This window comes from Typha latifolia, chromosome 11 (assembly GCF_019914945.1).
Source record: "Typha latifolia isolate L0001 chromosome 11, TyphaL0001v2, whole genome shotgun sequence".
In the NCBI taxonomy this organism is placed as follows: Eukaryota; Viridiplantae; Streptophyta; class Magnoliopsida; order Poales; family Typhaceae; genus Typha; species Typha latifolia.
In genome coordinates, this window is record NC_133096.1 from 1,049,801 (window position 1) to 1,068,511 (window position 18,711).

General features: G+C 34.9%; 3 protein-coding genes across 3 annotated transcripts; all 3 read left to right on the forward strand.

Moving 5' to 3' along the window:
• The first annotated feature begins 8,049 nt into the window (after positions 1-8,049).
• Positions 8,050-9,503, forward strand: LOC140797127 (receptor-like protein EIX1). The gene is made up of 2 exons (XM_073150391.1): positions 8,050-8,758; positions 8,837-9,503. Exons 1-2 carry the CDS (start codon positions 8,050-8,052, stop codon positions 9,478-9,480), a joined length of 1,353 nt encoding a protein of 450 aa, XP_073006492.1. The 3' UTR covers positions 9,481-9,503.
• Positions 9,504-9,522: 19 nt separating this feature from the next.
• LOC140797126 (receptor-like protein EIX2) lies at positions 9,523-11,143 on the forward strand. The gene has a single exon (XM_073150390.1). The coding sequence runs from the start codon at positions 9,523-9,525 to the stop codon at positions 10,894-10,896; it is 1,374 nt and encodes a 457-aa protein (XP_073006491.1). The 3' UTR covers positions 10,897-11,143.
• A 2,884-nt stretch (positions 11,144-14,027) lies between these two features.
• Positions 14,028-16,844, forward strand: LOC140797692 (receptor-like protein EIX1). Its single transcript, XM_073151327.1, has one exon. The coding sequence runs from the start codon at positions 14,028-14,030 to the stop codon at positions 16,842-16,844; it is 2,817 nt and encodes a 938-aa protein (XP_073007428.1).
• Positions 16,845-18,711: the final 1,867 nt, after the last annotated feature.

Sequence of the window (18,711 nt, forward strand, 5' to 3'; positions counted from 1 at the left end):
ATATAGATGCATCCAAACTTTATTCAATCATACTATGTAATCATAAGAGGATAAAATGATGAATTATACTATAAAAATGAATCTCTGTCTAAAATGCAGAGGGTAAATATACCTGGAAAATAAAAAGTTTTGTGAGTTTTAAGGTGACGACGTTGCAAAATCAAAAGTTGTTTTGATTTTCAGTGCAATGAGCCTTGAAATTCTTACCACCCTTTACACTTATTCCCACACAAAAACAGTGATTTCAGTTTTTGTCAGAGAACATTACATAGTGGAAACAAAAGATGAGGTGACTCTAATTCACCACTGCACTGCACTGCACTGCACTGCAACACAACTCCAGAAAGGAATCATCACATCACACCTACAATAGTAAAGCTGCCTCTTATCTCAACTCCAAACTCCCAACTCCATCTCCAACTCCAACCTCAAATTGCTTGGTTTGAGAAACAGAGCTAAGGGAGCAGAAGAGGACATGAAGCATGTGTGAGGAAATGAATTGTATCCCACCATCTGGCCCAGCTTTTTGGCTGATGCCATCCTCAAAAGTCCTTAATGTGGGTTGTGAAAAATGTCACCTCTTTTGGTCAATAATACATACATCATGGATGGCCTCCCACTCATTAGAAAACAAAAGCATCAGTAAATGGAAATCCTGGTGCTCCATTGCACCTCAATTCTCTACAGGGGCTTAGAGATCACAGTATCAGGTTGTAGTTGCAGAATGGTCAGGACGATCAATCGTGCTCAGATGGTTAAAAAGGCTCATGTTTTATAAATATTTTAGAGTTCAAATCTCAGCGGCACTTTAAATTATGACACTATTAGAATTTCACTTCTCTCTCGAGAAAGAACAGGTGTAGTTACAGAATGAATGGCCTGATTGCGATCGCGAGGATGGCCGGTCAATGTTGCTGATCAAGAACTCAAATCCATCTTGAATGATCCTACTATCAAGTGGATCTCATGGTGAGGTATTATAGCTCATAGCAGGGAAAGCACATAGACTATCTTTGGGCTGAAAAAGAATTTATTCAACCTCAGGATGTTCACTTGGATAATTTTTTCTTCTTTTTATATATCTGTCAAATATAAAATACAAAAAATTATTTATTCTTTTCTAACGAATTAAAATTTTAAAATAGTTAATGAGTATATATAGTATCAAAGTCAGAGATTATGAGTTTAAATTCTATGATAAGGCTTAGAGAATGTGGCTTATAGTATGCAATACAAAAGAAATACTTAGACAATTTTTATTCTTCTTAGATATTTGTCAACAAATCATTCACCATTCACAGTCATCATCAGATGAGTATATATATATATAAAGCACACTTCAAACCATGTCGACCTTAAGTCAAGCTTGAATTATATCAAGCTCGATAACTAAATAATCTCAATTTAATTACATCTTGATGTGTGGAGTAGATATAAACTTTTAGATTTTGATGTAATGATTTTACTCTCTCTATATATATTGTTATGATCCGACCATGAGAGTTGACACAGTTAGGTTAAGCCAAGTCGAGTACAGTTAGTTAATTTTGCTTATATTTTTAAACTAAAATTAAAATGATCATATGTGAATGTAAGCCCAATATGACAAATTGGATGCAACCCGCTATGACTCTACTTTTATAAATTTGAATGGTAATAGGTTAATTAGGAGCGTGGACTGAATATTAATTTTGCCTTTATCTTTTAATCATAGCTATTAAATTATTTTCGCTTTCTTAGAAATAGATCATAATCTTAGAAACCCTACCAAGTTACTAAAACCTAATCTACAACTCTTCTCACAAGCTACTCTTTCCCATGACCGATCTTCACCATCTCATGGTCTTCTGCCACTCTCTGAAGACCATCCAATGTCGGTATTTTTTTTTCTATCCTATTTCGACCTTTCTCTACTGTTACAGCAATATTTTTTCACTCTAACCTTAGAATCAATTTATTCGAAAACCATTAAATCTGTGACTTCAGAAGACTACTACCCGTAATAAATTTATAATTTCTTTATGAACGAATCATTTCAGATCTAGATCGAAATATATATATATATATATATATATATCTTTGGAGCCTTATTAGCTTGAGTACGAGTAAGCCTACATGCGATCATAATCAAGTTAAGCTTGGATTAAGTCTAATCGACCCGAGCACAAGCAGACTTGATGATTTCGATAGCCCTAAACATACAACTTATTTTTTCTTTTATCAAAACTTAAAAATAGAGGACTCAAATTATAAATAGTGAAAATGTAGCGTATAGAATGTTACATCCTAAAAGATTGGTACATCCTAAAGAATGGAGTTGTTGACCATATCCAAATCACCTCTATTCGGCTTTGAAGAATTTTTCTTTTTAAATAATAATATTTTAATACAAATATACTTCAAAGTTTAAAGGAGATTTTGATGGATTAATTAAACATATCATTAATTTCCCTCTAAAATTAACATATAATTTTTTATATCACAGTAAAAATAATAACTACTCTTATGGCTCTGGTCGTAACCAAACAACTCTTTTTTTTTTAAGACTAATTTAATCTTGCAATGAATCTAACTATCGGCATTTGATTCTTAGACTCAAATTGAATGGAGATTTTGCAGGATAAACCTGATATTAGTTTCATCTTGCAACTTTTCCCATTTTTAGAGAAATAATTATGCTTTTTATTTAATGCAAATTTGTTCTTTTCAAAAAGAATTCAATATTTTCGAGTTAAATATTCTTCTTCTCGTCTCTTTTTTTTTTTACTAGTATTCTATCTAAACAAATTTTTATATCAGATTCACATACCATATATGAGCTCATAAGACTGTTAATAAGAATTTTTTTAATTTAATACCATTTGATACTCAAATATTTATCTAAAGATATAACTAAAATATTGAATTCTATTTATAACAATAGATTAGATATTTAAAAAATTCATATTTATTATATAAATTCCAATCGGTTCTTTTTTAAATGTGTTAGAATTCTTATCCAATCCTCTCTATTTTTATCTCTCCGAAATATCTTCAAGTTTCATTTATTGGGTCTAAAAGTTTATTAGAAGATGGGAACTATTTAAAAAAATATATCTATTTGATATTTTCACATATCTTTTTAATATGAACTCGATCTAAATTTTTCTAAATATGTTGGAAAGTCTATCCAATCACCTTCATCGTTAAGAATAATCTTTAAATTTAACCTAATTTTATTGCTAAATGACATAATACAATGATGAATGATATTTTTTGCTACTAAATAAATTAATTATTAATTACTTCTAATTTTCAAAGGAGGCTCTCATTTTATGTTAAACTTGACTAGATTACGACACAAGCTGCAGGACGGGATGATACAATTTCCATACTCTACCTTCCTGCTCCTTTCTGTTTCTCTTACGTAAAATTTTATAATCTAATATAATTTTTAACGTCTTACAACCGTCGTGACTTTTGTATTCTTCGTCGCTTGCCTTCCATGGAATTCCATCTCCATTATAAGTCCAGATGCAGACTTTCCCTTCAATTCTATCCATAAATTCAGTGCTGTTAGGCAACAAAAATACTTTGGGCCTCCTACTATTTCCAAGGATTGTTGAGAGGATAAAGTGAAGTCCAGAAGTGATCATCTTCCAGAAGAAAAAGAAAGAAGGAAACCATGGATTTTAGATTTCATGGGTTTAAGAAAAGAATTGGGGGCTTTTGTGTGATTAACAATGGGTTACTCTTTTAAGAGGACATGAAGATCTCCTTATTTTCTAGTCAATGAGAACATATATAATGGGATCTATGTGCTATGTGCTAGTTAATGCAAAATTAGGGGAAAATATTATATTCTTTTTTGTGTTTCCTCTCCTAAAATTCTACATCAATCAAAATTTCTATAAGTCTGATCATTTTCAATGTCATGTCACATTGCAAGTCTTCATTCTAGCGAGAACTAAAATTATGAGTCACTGTGATCATTTTCTTTTGAACCAGGAGGTCATGACACAAGAGAATCTTGATGCAGAAATTCCACAACAATTAATTAACAGAATTGTCCTAATCTACCTTCTTGTTCCCTTCCTTTCATAGAAGTTCACAAATCAATACAATTTCTATTCCTTTCTTTGAGTTCCACATTCATTAAAATTTTTATAGTCTAAATTATTTTAAAAATCATGTCATATAGCAAATGTTTGTTTCTAGCTAGGACTAGGTTGCGAGATAATTTATTTTAACCATCAATGTTGTTGCAAGACTTTTATTAAGATCTTGACTCTTGACTTTAGATTAGCGAGGAAACATGGCTTAAAACTATCCTTTATCCTGCTTTGTTCCTCAACTCTTCAGATATCCGTCGACTTGCTATTATTTGTGTCAAGTCTGTTATGAATGTAAGCTAAGTTAGTCAAGTCAAATTGATTTCGTAAGTTAAATTTATCATATTATTTAAATTTTAAAAAATTAGATAATCTGTATGTAGATCTAATGCACTAGGTTTTTACTTCTATAAATAGGAGTGATCATTTGTTGATAATTATGGTGGAACGAATATGAATTTAGCCAAAATTATTCTTTCGCCTTTATCTTTTATTATAGCCATTAGATCGACTTAATCTTCGTAAGAATAATTCGGAACTCTAAATCCACCTTCGAGACTTGGTATAATTTTAATGTTGGGATTCCACAGCCATTAACAATACTCTTCTTGTTCCCTTTCCTAGAATTCCCTATCCATCAAAATTTCTATAATCCATATCATTTTCAAAGTTAACGTCACATTGTAAGTCTTCATTTCTTGCTAGTACTATAGCTAGATAAGTCATTGCGACTATCTTTGTCATTGCAGGACATTGACGACTTAGATTTGAGCAACCATACAAGTACTTTTAAAAAATATATGTATTGTGATATCTAATCATCAAGACTATCTTATGATTTGAGCAACCATACAATTTCTAGTATCGTATGACTATTCTTATTTTCTTTCTTGGAGTTCCACATTCATTAAAATTTTATAGTCTAAATTATTTTCAATATCATATCATATAGCAAATGTTTGTTTCTAGCTAGGACTAGCTCATTCGAATTATTTTAACCATCAATGTTGTTGCAAGACTTTTATTAAGATCTTGACTCTTGACTTTGGATTAGTGAGGAAACATGAATTAAAACTATCTCATCCTTTATCCTGCATTCTTCCTCAACTCTTAAGATCTCGGTCGACTTGCTATTATCCGTGTCAGGTCGGTTATGAATATAAGCTCAGTTAGTCGAGTCAAATTGATTTTGTAAGTTAGATTTATCTTATTATTTAAATTTTAGAAAATTAAATAATTTGTATGTGGACCAATGCACTAGGGTTTTTACTTCTATAAATAGGAGTGATAATTTATTGATAATTATAATAGAAGAAATATGAGTTTAGCTAAAATTATTCTTTCGCTTTATTTTTTATCATTGCCATTAAATTGACTTAATCTTCGTAAGAGTAATTCAGAACCCTAAATCCACCTTCGAGACTTGGTATAATTTTAATATTGGGATTCTCGAGACTTGGTATAATTTTAATGTTGGGATTCCACAGCCATTAACAATACTCTTCTTGTTCCCTTTCCTAGAATTCCCTATCCATCAAAATTTCTATAATCCATATCATTTTCAAAGTTAACGTCACATTGTAAGTCTTCGTTTCTTGCTAGGACTATAGCTAGATAAGTCATTGCGACTATCTTTGTCATTGCGGGACATTGACAACTTAGATTTGAGCAACCATACAAGTACTTTTAAAAAATATATGTATTATGATATCTAATAATCAAGAAAAAAATTTATATTTGCAAAGTATGTGCCCCACTAATTGTAATTTTTTTTATATAAAAAGAAGTTTAATGACTATGTTCAAATCCTTTATCCGATCGATGTTTTTAATACTTTGGCTTTTGGTCGAATTACCATTAACAGTCTCTCACAAACCTGACAGCAATTGCACTGCCAGTGAGAGGAATACACTTCTCTCCTTTAAAGAGCACATTATGATTATTGGATGTTATCTCTCCTTTAAAGGGCAAAGACTACTACAGATAGAGTGCATACCTTAAGAATAAAGTAATAATATACATCAAAGAATAAAAATCTAATCAAGTTTAGGTTCTTGTTGAAAAGAACTTCTTAATGCGTGAGAAGAATTAAAATTAGATTGATCATCATGAGATAATTTAAGAGGAAGCTGTCATTTTCTTTCAAATTCGACTTAGAGTATAGAATAAGTTTAACAAACAGAGAATCTTCCACAGCAATTAATAGAATTTTTGTACTCTTATTTTTTGTTCATTTCTCTTCTTTTTGTTTTCTTCTTTGGAATTCTACATCCATCAAAATTCTCATAGTTGGACATTAGTTTCAATGTCACCCTATTGTAAGTCTTCATTTCTAGGTAGGACTATAACTTGATAGTTCTTGTGACCGTTAATGTAGTTGCAAGACCTTGACTATTTGCATATGAATTGGAGGTTTGTGTGATAATAATATGTTACTATTAGAAGAGGACATGTAGATCTTCTTATTTTATCATCAATAAGTACATATTTACAAAAGTCACAGTAAGCTTATTTCATCTTAGAGGTTATTTTCTTTTGGAGTAACCATGGGATAATTACCCAGGAGATTGTCATTTTCCTTTGGACGATGTCATGGCACAATCTTTGTGACTAGTGAGAATTTTTATGCTGGAATTCCACACTAATTAACAAAATTGTCATAATTTATCTGGTTGTTCCATTCATTTCTATGTAATCTTACAAATTAGATTTGGACCATTTATTTGTCGAAAAATTATGATATTTTATAGCCTCATGTTAGGGATCTTTTGGCTCTAGGTTTACGTGAATCCGAGGTCGAGATGAAAAGATATAATAGAAATGGTGGAAAAATGTCAAAACGGACAGCTTGGTAATCTGTCCGTTTCGACATTTCTTAGAATTTTCACATCTATCAAAAAATTTATAGTCCAAATTTTGTTCAATGTCATATCATACACCAAGTCTATGTTTCTAGCTAGGACTAACTCGATATTTCATTTTGACCATCAATATCGTTACAAGACCTCGACGACTAGAGAGAATCTTGATGCTGGAATTCTATAACCATTGATAAAGTTTTCATCAACTAAATGTTTACAAACTGTTCCTTTTTCTTTCTTCCTTTTCTTTTTAAAAAAAAATAGTGGGAACATAGAGACATTGATTATTCCTTGTAGGTAGACCTTGACTTGGAGTTGGTCGATCCTAGTGGTAAAGAACATATGCAAATGATATTTCCCGGGATTGTATAGTACTACGTGAGGATTAAGCACATAATAAGGGAAGTTGCATGGTATTAATCCATAGAACCAAATATAAAGTATTCCACCTTATCCAATCAATCCTCAACCTGATATATAATTCATCACATTTGTGTTCATATAGGTGAATACGTTTATTACACATTTAATCCAAACTTACTATGTAGAGCATCTTTCCATGGATTATTGTGAGATTTTATAGGAATCAGTCCCAAATTTATTCTACATTTAATGATTTTGAGGGATGATTTTCTAAACCAACTTCGGCAGGAGGAGTTCACAAGAACATCATTATTACGATTGTGATTATGAAGGATATTTATTACTGTCAATGAAATATTGGGCATTGAAATATTGGAATATTAGATCTCAGCTCCAATGTCATACGAGATACCACACCGTACGTGGAAACAATCTTGACTCCAACTTTTGATTTGGATTATTTAGTGAGGAAAAATGCATGCATGATTTATAGTTTATCTTCCAATGTCATATCACACCATGGAATTGATTAATTATTTCTTATGCCGCTTCAACTACTATTCTATTGTGTTTTTCTTTCTTGGAAATTCAATTTGTCACTATTATTGCTTGACTTAGTGGACTTCATATCTTGTCACGTAGTAGCGGAAGAAAGAAGAACATCATAATAACAATGCAATGTGATATCTCTTAACACCTCTTAGTGATTGTATAACGTACTTCGGCCACTATATATGTTTGTGTGGGGTGGGAATAATAAAACAATGGCTAAGCTTACGTCCTCCACCACCCATGGAGTTTTAGTTCTACCTCTCTGCCTTCTACTCCTCTACATCTTCTCTCCCGCTCTATCTCTAGAGACCACCAAACTACGAGGAAGTTGCCTTGCAAGTGAGAGAGATGCACTTCTCACCTTTAAGGAGGGCATCAATACTCTACATGGGAGTTTATTATCTTCTTGGGAAGGCCAAGATTGCTGCAGATGGAGGGGTGTCCTGTGCAGCAACAAGACGGGGCACGTTGTCAAGCTCGACCTCCGAGTCGACCCCGACGAGTTTTCATGGGCTTCCATGAGCAGCGACATTAGCCCTTCTATTCTCGCTCTAGAGCATCTTAACTACCTCGACCTAAGCTTCAACAACTTTAGAGGTCGGCAAATACCGAAATTTATGGGCTCCTTCAAGAACTTGAAGTATCTCAACCTCTCTCATGCGGGCTTTCGTGGTAGCGTACCTCCTCAGCTTGGTAATCTAACTAAGCTGCTCCATCTCGATCTTGGTCGTAATTACTATTTGCAATCGGTTGATCTGGTAGCTTGGTTACCACGTCTCTCCTCTTTGAAGCACCTCGATATGAGGGAGGTGAACCTCAGTGCTGCTGTGGATTGGGTGCAAGCCTTGAGCATGCTTCCAACTTCTTTAAGAGTCCTTCATCTAGCAAACTGTAATCTCAACACCACACTCTCTGCTCTCCGTGTTTATTCTTCTAATCTCACATCACTTGTGACTCTTGATCTTGAAGATAACGACTTTCATGGTCCTATTCCTGATGGGCTGTTGGGAAACATGACCTCCCTTGAAGAACTTCAGCTCGGAAGCAATGATCTCGTCGGCATGATACCGGAGACTATGAAGAATCTACACAAATTGAAAGTGCTCGATCTCAGCGAGAATCAGATCAGTGGAGACATAGCAGAATTGATGGAGAGGCTGCCGCACAAGATACAATTATTGTCTTTGTGGGCAAATAATTTGAATGGAAGCCTCCCAAATTGGATCGAGAATATGACCAGTCTAAGCACTCTTTTGCTCGGTTACAACAGTCTCACCGGTTCCATACCTTCCGGGATAGGAAAGCTCACTAATCTCAATAACTTGGACTTGAGTTCCAACCAGTTGGTCGGCATGATATTAGAAGACCATTTTACAAGCCTGACGAGATTAGAGATGCTAGACTTGTCAAATAACTCCCTGACCATGGGAGTACATCCAAATTGGATCCCTCCATTCAAATTGAAGGAAGTCTATTTGAGCTATTGCAAGCTGAGACCTCATTTTCCTACATGGATTCAATCACAGACTAACATTACTTTTCTAGTTATGTCTAGTGCAGAAATCACGGACAAGTTGCCAAATTGGTTTTGGAATGTAATTTCTCAAACCTAATATCTTGACCTCTCCCTTAACCAGATCAGCGGAGTGTTACCAATGACTCTAGAATTCCTATCAACAACAGCATATATATTCCTGCATTCAAACCAGCTCAAAGGTCAGTTACCAAAGTTACCGATGGGTCTTTCGTACTTAGATCTCTCAAGAAATTATATATCAGGTCCACTTCCACTAAACCTTGGAACTGTAGAGTTGAATTACTTGCTTCTTTCAAACAACCTTATCAATGGAACCATCCCATCATCTTTGTGCAACCAATTGCAATCCTTAGAAGTTCTAGATCTATCAAACAACCACCTCTCAGGACAGCTTCCTGAATGCTGGACAAGTGGTAACTCTTTTAGAGTCAAAAATGATTGGAGAGATGTAGGTTGTTATCTCGACATGGTAAATTTCCACAACAACAGTCTCTCTGGTAAATTCCCTTTATTTTTCCGAAGTTGCCAACAGCTTTCATTTCTTGATCTCTCTTATAATAACTTCACTGAAAACTTACCGGCGTGGATAGGAACAAGACTACCAAATTTAGCCTTCCTCCTATTGAAGTCTAACATGTTTTCTGGCCATATTCCTATTAAGCTTTCAAAACTTGACCACCTTCAAGTTTTGGACCTTGCTCACAACAATCTATCAGGAACCATAGATCCGTCCCTCGTGAAGTTCAAAGCAATGACACTTACCTCCCCATATACAAGTGATCTCAATACACTTGCAGCAAATATAGTTGAGAATATTGATAGTAACAGCGATCTCTTTAGCTTATTTGTGATCACAAAAGGGCAAAGTTTAGAATACCAAAATGACAAGATCTTTCTCATGTTGAGCCTTGATTTATCAGGAAATAGTTTAACTGGAGAAATCCCTAAACAGATAGGTGCCCTTGCTGGATTAAAAAACTTGAACTTGTCATCAAATCGATTGATTGGAAATATTCCACAAACAATGAATGGTCTACGGTCATTGGAATCGCTTGACCTGTCAAATAACGAGCTCTTTGGTGAAATTCCTTCAACACTCTCAGCTTTAACTTTTTTGAGTCACTTGAACTTGTCCTACAATAATCTCTCAGGAAGAATTCCAACAGAGGGTCAACTTGAAACATTCGACGATCCAACTATCTACATCGGCAACAACAATCTTTGTGGGCCTCCTACTTCCAAGAATTGCTCAGGAAATCAAACTACTATGAGTGATCTTCCAGAACATGAAGATGGATACGATATGTCATCTTTTTATCTCAGCATGGGTCTAGGATTTGCAATGGGGTTTTGGATGATTTTTGGTACCTTGCTGTTTAAGAGGACATGGAGAACAACATATTTTCTCTTCGTTGACGACATCTGTGATAGAATGTATGTATTTATGGTTCTCAAGTGGGCTAGACTCAATGCCAGGATTAAGAAGAAATAAAGCAGAGGAGCAGTGTTGCTAGTGAAGGAGTTTGGAAGGTTCGAACTATGGAGACTGGTTCAAAGGCTTAGAACGTCAAACCCAACATATAATATATAATCTTCTATTTATACTTATGACACACATGCAGAAATTAGTATAATGTATTAACTATTCCACTTTCTTATATTATTATAGTCTTTTCTGTAATACCATGATATTACCCTACACACTTTACCTAATTTAGATGCTTGACCTTTGCTACAAATTTAATGTGCTTGCCAGCATCATTTGAGATGAATTATGCCAACAAAGAAATCATGTCGATATATATGTTTAGCTGGAGATGCTTCATAAATAGATGCCATTGACCATGCGAGATAAATGGATTGGTATTTACTTGTCATAATAGTTTCAAATAGTGGTTAAATAATCGACCTGGATGTAGATTTTATTAGCAGCTCCAATTGCATAAATTATTGTGGGAACTTTTCAAATAACACTCTACATTTATTATTTTTGAATTAACACTCTGTCTATAAAGATTTTGTAATATAAATTCTTTTCTTTCTTTATAATTTTCATTTCACCCTTTGAGTTAATTAAATTAATTATTCTCAAAATAAAAAGGTAATAAATAAAAAAAATACTAAAGATAATTCCTAAAATACCTAAATCTTTCTCTCGTTGAATAAGATGAAGGATGGTAAATGACTACTACAAACGGAGAAGATAAAAGTCTCTGACATTATATATAACAAAGGATAAAGAATTACTAAAAGTACAAGAAAAGTTAAAATTAGATTGCCATTTTCACTTAAACTTAACTTGATTATGATACAAACCATTAATAATAGAATAAATTTATTACAATGTTGCTGTTACAGTTCCTTGAGACAATTCTATGTACTTATTTCACTTGAAATGTTACGGTGAATTCGTGACCATTATAAATGCAGTATTGTTTCTGCAATCATGATGGCTTAGAATGTAACTGAGATTATTAGTAATAATAGTTTTATCTCTCATCACTTGATACATAAAAAAAAAACTATTAATCATCAACAACATTCTGAGTTTAACATATGCGAAATGTGTAAGTTATCTCTGCCACTTTATATGCACAATAAGGAGATGAAAGTTGGTACCAGTTTTGCAATGGCATTTCAAACCCAGCACTTCAGCACAATTTCAGAATAGTTTTTGTGTTAGATCGTCTTGCAAAATATAATCTCCTTTCACAATGGTTCTAAACTTCTTCTTCTGGATCTTTTCTTTCTTTTTCTTTTGTTTCTCTTTTGGAAAAAGAAACTGAAATGACCATAATTACGATGTGAATAGAAAGATCAACTAGTGCAGCACAGTGGCAAAGTCGTTACCCACATGTAGGTGCGTAAATCATAATTAAGTCGAGTTTGATCGAGCCTAGCTATGTTCAAACTTGGCTTGAACATAATTTCGAGACTAAGACGAAGAAATAAACTTGAATTGATTAATTTCAATGCAAATATATTTCGTGCAAATATATTTCGAGTTCTCACCGGACTAGAGCCTATTTTGAGTTTGAAAAAATTCCTAGACACACGTATGTATCTAAACACTAGGCAATGATATCGTTCGTTCTCTTAAATAAAACTCCGAAGAAATATTAAGAACGAAAGTAGAGATGAACGCCAAGATTTTAACGTGGAAAAACTCAAAACGGGAAAAAACCACGGATCCAAACTCGGATCAAAACCAATCACTATAATAGTAGCAGTTACAAGACTGACTCACAAAACACCCCGTCGATCCAAACGACTTTGTTTCTCTCAGTCTTGATCGCTGAAACCCACGATTCACTGCTTCTTGTGATTGAAGTCCAATCTCAGTAGCCCTCGAGATTGATCTTTCGTCTAGATCGCCCTTAAGACGAAAGATTAAATTCTTGTAGATGAGTGGAATCTTATTGGTAGAAGAACCGATGTAGCTTCAAGGAGTCACCCTCAATAATGTTTTTCTTCCACACCCTTTAGATAGGGTTTCACAGTCTTTATATATGATCTTCAAGATAAAGCCAAATCCGAGTATTATCCGTACTCATGATCTTCAAGATAGAGTCAAATCCAAGTCTTATCCTTACTCATGAAAGTCAAAGATTTTCAAACTTCGTTGGTATGACTTGATCTCAGGTGCGTTCGAACGGGCTCGAGTGCGTTCGAACGTGGCAGCTTGAATTCTTCAGGCTTGTTTCCTTCCTTGCATTTGGGTGTCTTAAAACCATTCTAAAGTATATACTCAGCTTGTTTCCTTCCTTGCATTTCCATATCCACCAAAATTTTCATAGTCCACATCAGTTTCAACATCACAAGGTCATCATTCCTAGATAGGACCAACTTGATAATTCATACCATGACATTTAGAGAGAATCTTAATGTAAGAATTTCATATAATCATTCATAGAATTTTTATACTCGTAGCATTTAGAAGTTAACGGTAGTTGCTTGTCATCGTAGCTTCAAACAACTTTTTATTAGAAATAATGGCAACAATGTTTACTAACTTGTTTACTACGTTGATCGCTGGACCTTGACTTGGACTTGGTTGATCCAAGTGGAAAAGAACTTACACAAATGCTCGACTCAGACTGGCCTGCATTACACGAATCTTGACTCCCACTTCAACTACTATTCTTCTTTTTCTTCTTAGAAATATAATTTGCTTCACTTAGTTTACTTCATATCTTGTCACTTAGTAGGTGAAGAAGAAGATGTGAATCACCCTCCTCTACAGTAAAAGTAAGGATTAAGTTTTGCAAAACTATCTCTGAAGGGCATTTAAGTTCTAAACAAAAATCTGTATATTTCCTCATAAAAGAGTACTTCGCCCATCTTATAATATGCAATATTCTCTTATGAAATATAGTTTACTACGTTTGTTGGTAGACCTTGACTTGTAGTGGAATTAAAAGAACATAATCCGCTCTAGATCGGCATGTAGTACATGAATCTTGATTCCCACTTTCGATTATTTTAGCGAGGAAATTAATATGCATGATGTATAGTTATATATATTTCCAATGTCACATCACACCATCCAATTGATTGTTACTTACGCCACTTCGTCCACTATATATATATTGGTCTGGACATTAGAGTGGGAATAACAAAACCATGGCTAAGCTTACGTCCTCCACCACCCATGGAGTTTTACTTCTACCTCTCTGCCTTCTACTCCTCCACATCTTCTCTCCCGCTTTATCTCTAGAGACTACCAAACTACGAGGGAGTTGCGTTGCGAGTGAGAGAGATGCACTTCTCACCTTTAAGGAGGGCATCAATACTCTACATGGGAGTTTATTATCTTCTTGGGAAGGCCAAGATTGCTGCAGATGGAGGGGTGTCCTGTGCAGCAACAAGACGGGGCACGTTGTCAAGCTCGACCTCCGAGTCGACCCCGACGAGTTTCCATGGGCTTCCATTAGCAGCAACATTAGCCCTTCTCTTCTCACTCTAGAGCATCTTAACTATCTCGACCTAAGCTCAAACAACTTCGGAGGTCAGCAAATACCGAAATTCATAGGCTCCTTCAAGAACTTAAAGTATCTCAGCCTCTCTGATGCGGGCTTTCGTGGTAGCGTACCTCCTCAGCTTGGTAATCTAACTAAGCTGCTCCATCTTGATCTTGGTGGTAATTACTATTTGCAATTGGTTGATCTGGTAGCTTGGTTACCACATCTCTCCTCTTTGAAGCACCTCGATATGAGCTATGTGAACCTCAGTGCTGCTGTGGATTGGGTGCAGGCCTTAAGCATGCTTCCAGCTTCTCTAAGAATCCTTGATCTATCCGATTGTAATCTCAATGCCACACTCGCTTCTCTCCCTCTTTACTCTTCTAATCTCACATCACTTGTGACCCTTTATTTATATGATAACTACTTTTATGGTCCTATTCCTGATTGGCTATTAGGAAACATGACCTCCTTAGAAGAACTTTGGCTCGGAGGCAATGATCTCGTCGGCATGATACCGGAGACTATGAAGAATCTACACAAATTGAAAGTGCTCGATCTAGGATGGAATCAGATCAATGGGGACATAGCAGAATTGATGGAGAGGCTGCCGCACAAGATACAATCATTATATTTGGGGGGAAATAATTTGAATGGAAGTCTGCCAAATTGGATTGATAATATGACCAGTCTAAGCACTCTTGATCTCGGTTACAACAGTCTCACCGGCTCCATACCTTCAGGGATGGGAAAGCTCAATAATCTAAGCTACTTGGATTTGAGTTATAACCAATTGGTCGGCATGATATTAGAAGACCATTTTACAAGCCTGACAAGATTAGAGATACTAGACTTGTCAACTAACTCCTTGACTATGGGAGTACATCCAAATTGGATCCCTCCATTCAAATTAAAGAAAGTCGACTTGAGCTATTGCAAGTTGGGACCCCATTTTCCTGCATGGATTCAATCACAGACTAACATTACTTCTCTAGTTATGTCTAGTGCAGGAATCACGGACAAGTTGCCAAATTGGTTTTGGAATATAATTTCTCAAATCCAAAATCTTGACCTCTCCCTTAACCAGATCAGCGGAGTGTTACCAATGACTCTAGAGTTCCTATCAACGGCAAAATCTATAATCCTGCATTCAAACAAGTTTGAAGGTCGGTTACCAAAGTTACCGATGGGTCTTTGGTACTTAGATCTCTCAAGAAATTATATATCAGGTCCACTTCCACTAAACCTTGGATCTATAGAGTTGAGTTACTTGCTTCTTTTAAACAACCTTATCAATGGAACCATCCCATCATTTTTGTGCAACCAACTGCAATCCTTAGAAGTTCTAGATCTATCAAACAACCACCTCTCAGGACAGCTTCCTGAATGCTGGACAAGTGGTAACTCTTTTAGAGTCAAAAATGATTGGAGAGATGTAGGTTGTTATCTCGTCATGGCAAATTTCTACAACAACAGTCTCTCCGGTAAATTCCCTTTATTTTTCCGAAGTTGCCAACAGCTTTCATTTCTTGATCTCTCTTATAATAACTTCACTGAAAACTTACCAGCGTGGATAGGAACAAGACTACCAAATTTAGTCTTCCTCCTATTGAAGTCTAACATGTTTTCTGGCTATATTCCTATTAAGCTTTCAAAACTTGACCAACTTCAAGTTTTGGACCTTTCTCACAACAATCTATCAGGAACCATAGATCCGTCCCTCCTGAAGTTCAAGGCAATGACACTTACCTCCCCATATACAAGTGATCTCAATACACTTGCAGCAAATATAGTTGAGAGTATTGATAGTAACAGCGATCCCTTTAGCTTATTTGTGATCACAAAAGGGCAAATTTTAGAATACCAAAATGATAAGATCTTTTTCTTGTTGAGCCTTGATTTATCAGGAAATAGTTTAACTGGAGAGATCCCTAAACAGATAGGTGCCCTTGCTGGATTAAAAAACTTGAACTTGTCATCAAATCGATTGATTGGAAATATTCCACAAACAATGAATGGTCTACTATCATTGGAATCGCTTGACCTGTCAAATAACGAGCTCTTTGGTGAAATTCCTCCGACTCTGTCAGTTCTAACCTTTTTGAGCCACTTGAACTTGTCCTACAATAATCTCTCAGGAAGAATTCCATCAGGAGGTCAGCTTGAAACATTCCTCGATCCAACTATCTACATCGGCAACAACAATCTTTGTGGGCCTCCTACATCCAAGAATTGCTCAGGAAATCAAACTACTATGAGTGATCTTCCAGAACATGAAGATGGATACGATATGTCATCTTTTTATCTCAGCATGGGTCTAGGATTTGCAATGGGGTTTTGGATGATTTTTGGTACCTTGCTGTTTAAGAGGACATGGAGAACAACATATTTTCTCTTCGTTGACGACATCTGTGATAGAATGTATGTATTTATGGTTCTCAAGTGGGCTAGACTCAATGCCAGGATTAAGAAGAAATAAAGCAGAGGAGCAGTGTTGCTAGTGAAGGAGTTTGGAAGGTTCGAACTATGGAGACTGGTTCAAAGGCTTAGAACGTCAAACCCAACATATAATATATAATCTTCTATTTATACTTATGATACACATGCAGAAATAATAGTCTTTTCAGTAATACTATGATATTACCCTACACACTTTACCAAATTTAGATGCTTGTTTCCTTAATTTCCGCTGATTTTGCCACAAATTTAATGCTCATGCCACCACCATTTGAAAAATGAGATGAGTTATGCATACAGAGAAATCATGTTGATATATATGTTTAGCTTAGATATGCTTCATAAATATATGCCATTGACCATGCGAGATAAATGGATTGGTATTTACTTCTCATCGTAGTTATAAATAATAGTTAAATAATCGACCTTAATGTAGATTTTACTGCAGCTCCAACTGCATAAATTATTGTTGGAACTTTTCAAATAACACTCTACATTTATTATTTTTAAATTAACATCCTGTCAAACACTATGCGATAATGTGAGGTTATAAGCATGCACTCTATATAAAATAACCATATACTAGAAGATATAAATAGACACTATAGGGTAATACGAGGTTATAAGCCCGCACTCTATGTCAAATAATCAAAAAGATCTTGATCTCTCCTTTAACCAGATCAGTGGGGTGTTACCAATGACTCTGGAGTTTTTGTCAGTAGGATTTTCCATATACCTACATTCAAACCCGTTTGAAGGATAGGTACCACAATTACCGAGCCGTCTTTTGTTCTTAGATCTCTCAAGAAATTATATATCAAGTCCACTACCACTAAACTTTGGAGCTATAGAGTTGAATTACTTGTTTCTTTCAAACGACCATATCAGTGGAACTCTCTTATCATCTATGTGCAACCAACTACGGTCCTTAAAAATGAAGAAAAAAAATGGTGACATTCACTTTCATATATAGGCTACTAAGCTTCGTGATACTTTCTTTTCTCTATATGTTTAGAAACTATTATAATTTTCAGTATCTTACAACTAGATGAATTGCATACTCTTTCGGTCTCCTTTTCACATCCATTAGAATTGCCATAATCCGCATCATTTCTAATAACAAGTCCGCATAGCAAGTCTTTGTTTCTAGTTAGGATCAGCTCGATAAGTTATTGTAACTATCAATATCATTGCGAGACCTTGAAGACTTAAATATGAGCGAGCATAGACGTGCTCTTGAATAACATATATTGTGATAGCTAATAAATAAGGGAAATTCGATATTTCCAAAGTTTGTGCCCCAATAGTAGTAAATTAAAAAGAAGAAGTTTAATAGCCATGCACAAATTCTTTATCCGATTGCTGCACCAAATTCACCACCCACTCAATCTCAAACACAACGGTAGTTAATGGATGTGAAAAGGACAATAGAACAGAAGTTTAATAGTAGTAAATTTCTTCACAGCAAGACAACTGTTTTCTTATTATCTATTTAAGCACAATAGAACAGAAACCTGTTAAGAAAAAATACCTGGAGTTAAGACAGGAACACACTCTTAATCCATCATCTGCCAGAACAAAGATAAACAAGGTGTAAAGGAGAAAAACCTAGTTACATTAGGATTTTCTTTTCCTATATTTGATAATAAACCTGTAGTAGAATTTCTAGAGTATCAGGTTTGAGAGACTTATACCTTTCATTATGCAAGCCCAAACTTACTGAAAGCCTACTGAGATGTTCCTAACATAGAGTTGGATCATTATCGAAAACTCTCGTAATTTATCAATGGTCTGATTGATCTGCATCTTGAAGTCTTTTCTAATGTCTGACGACATCCTACAGTAAGAATCATATAAGAGAATCCCATAATAAGTTACTAACAAGTAGA

Excerpts from the sequence above, each read along its gene's own strand:
- LOC140797127 (XM_073150391.1), top strand. The coding sequence starts at position 8,050 with ATGTTTGTGTGGGGTGGGAATAATAAAACAATGGCTAAGCTTACGTCC. Across the intron at positions 8,759-8,836 it reads AGTCCTTCATCTAGCAAACT|ATAACGACTTTCATGGTCCT; the intron begins GTAATCTCAACA and ends TTGATCTTGAAG.
- LOC140797126 (XM_073150390.1), top strand. The coding sequence starts at position 9,523 with ATGACTCTAGAATTCCTATCAACAACAGCATATATATTCCTGCATTCA.
- LOC140797692 (XM_073151327.1), top strand. The coding sequence starts at position 14,028 with ATGGCTAAGCTTACGTCCTCCACCACCCATGGAGTTTTACTTCTACCT.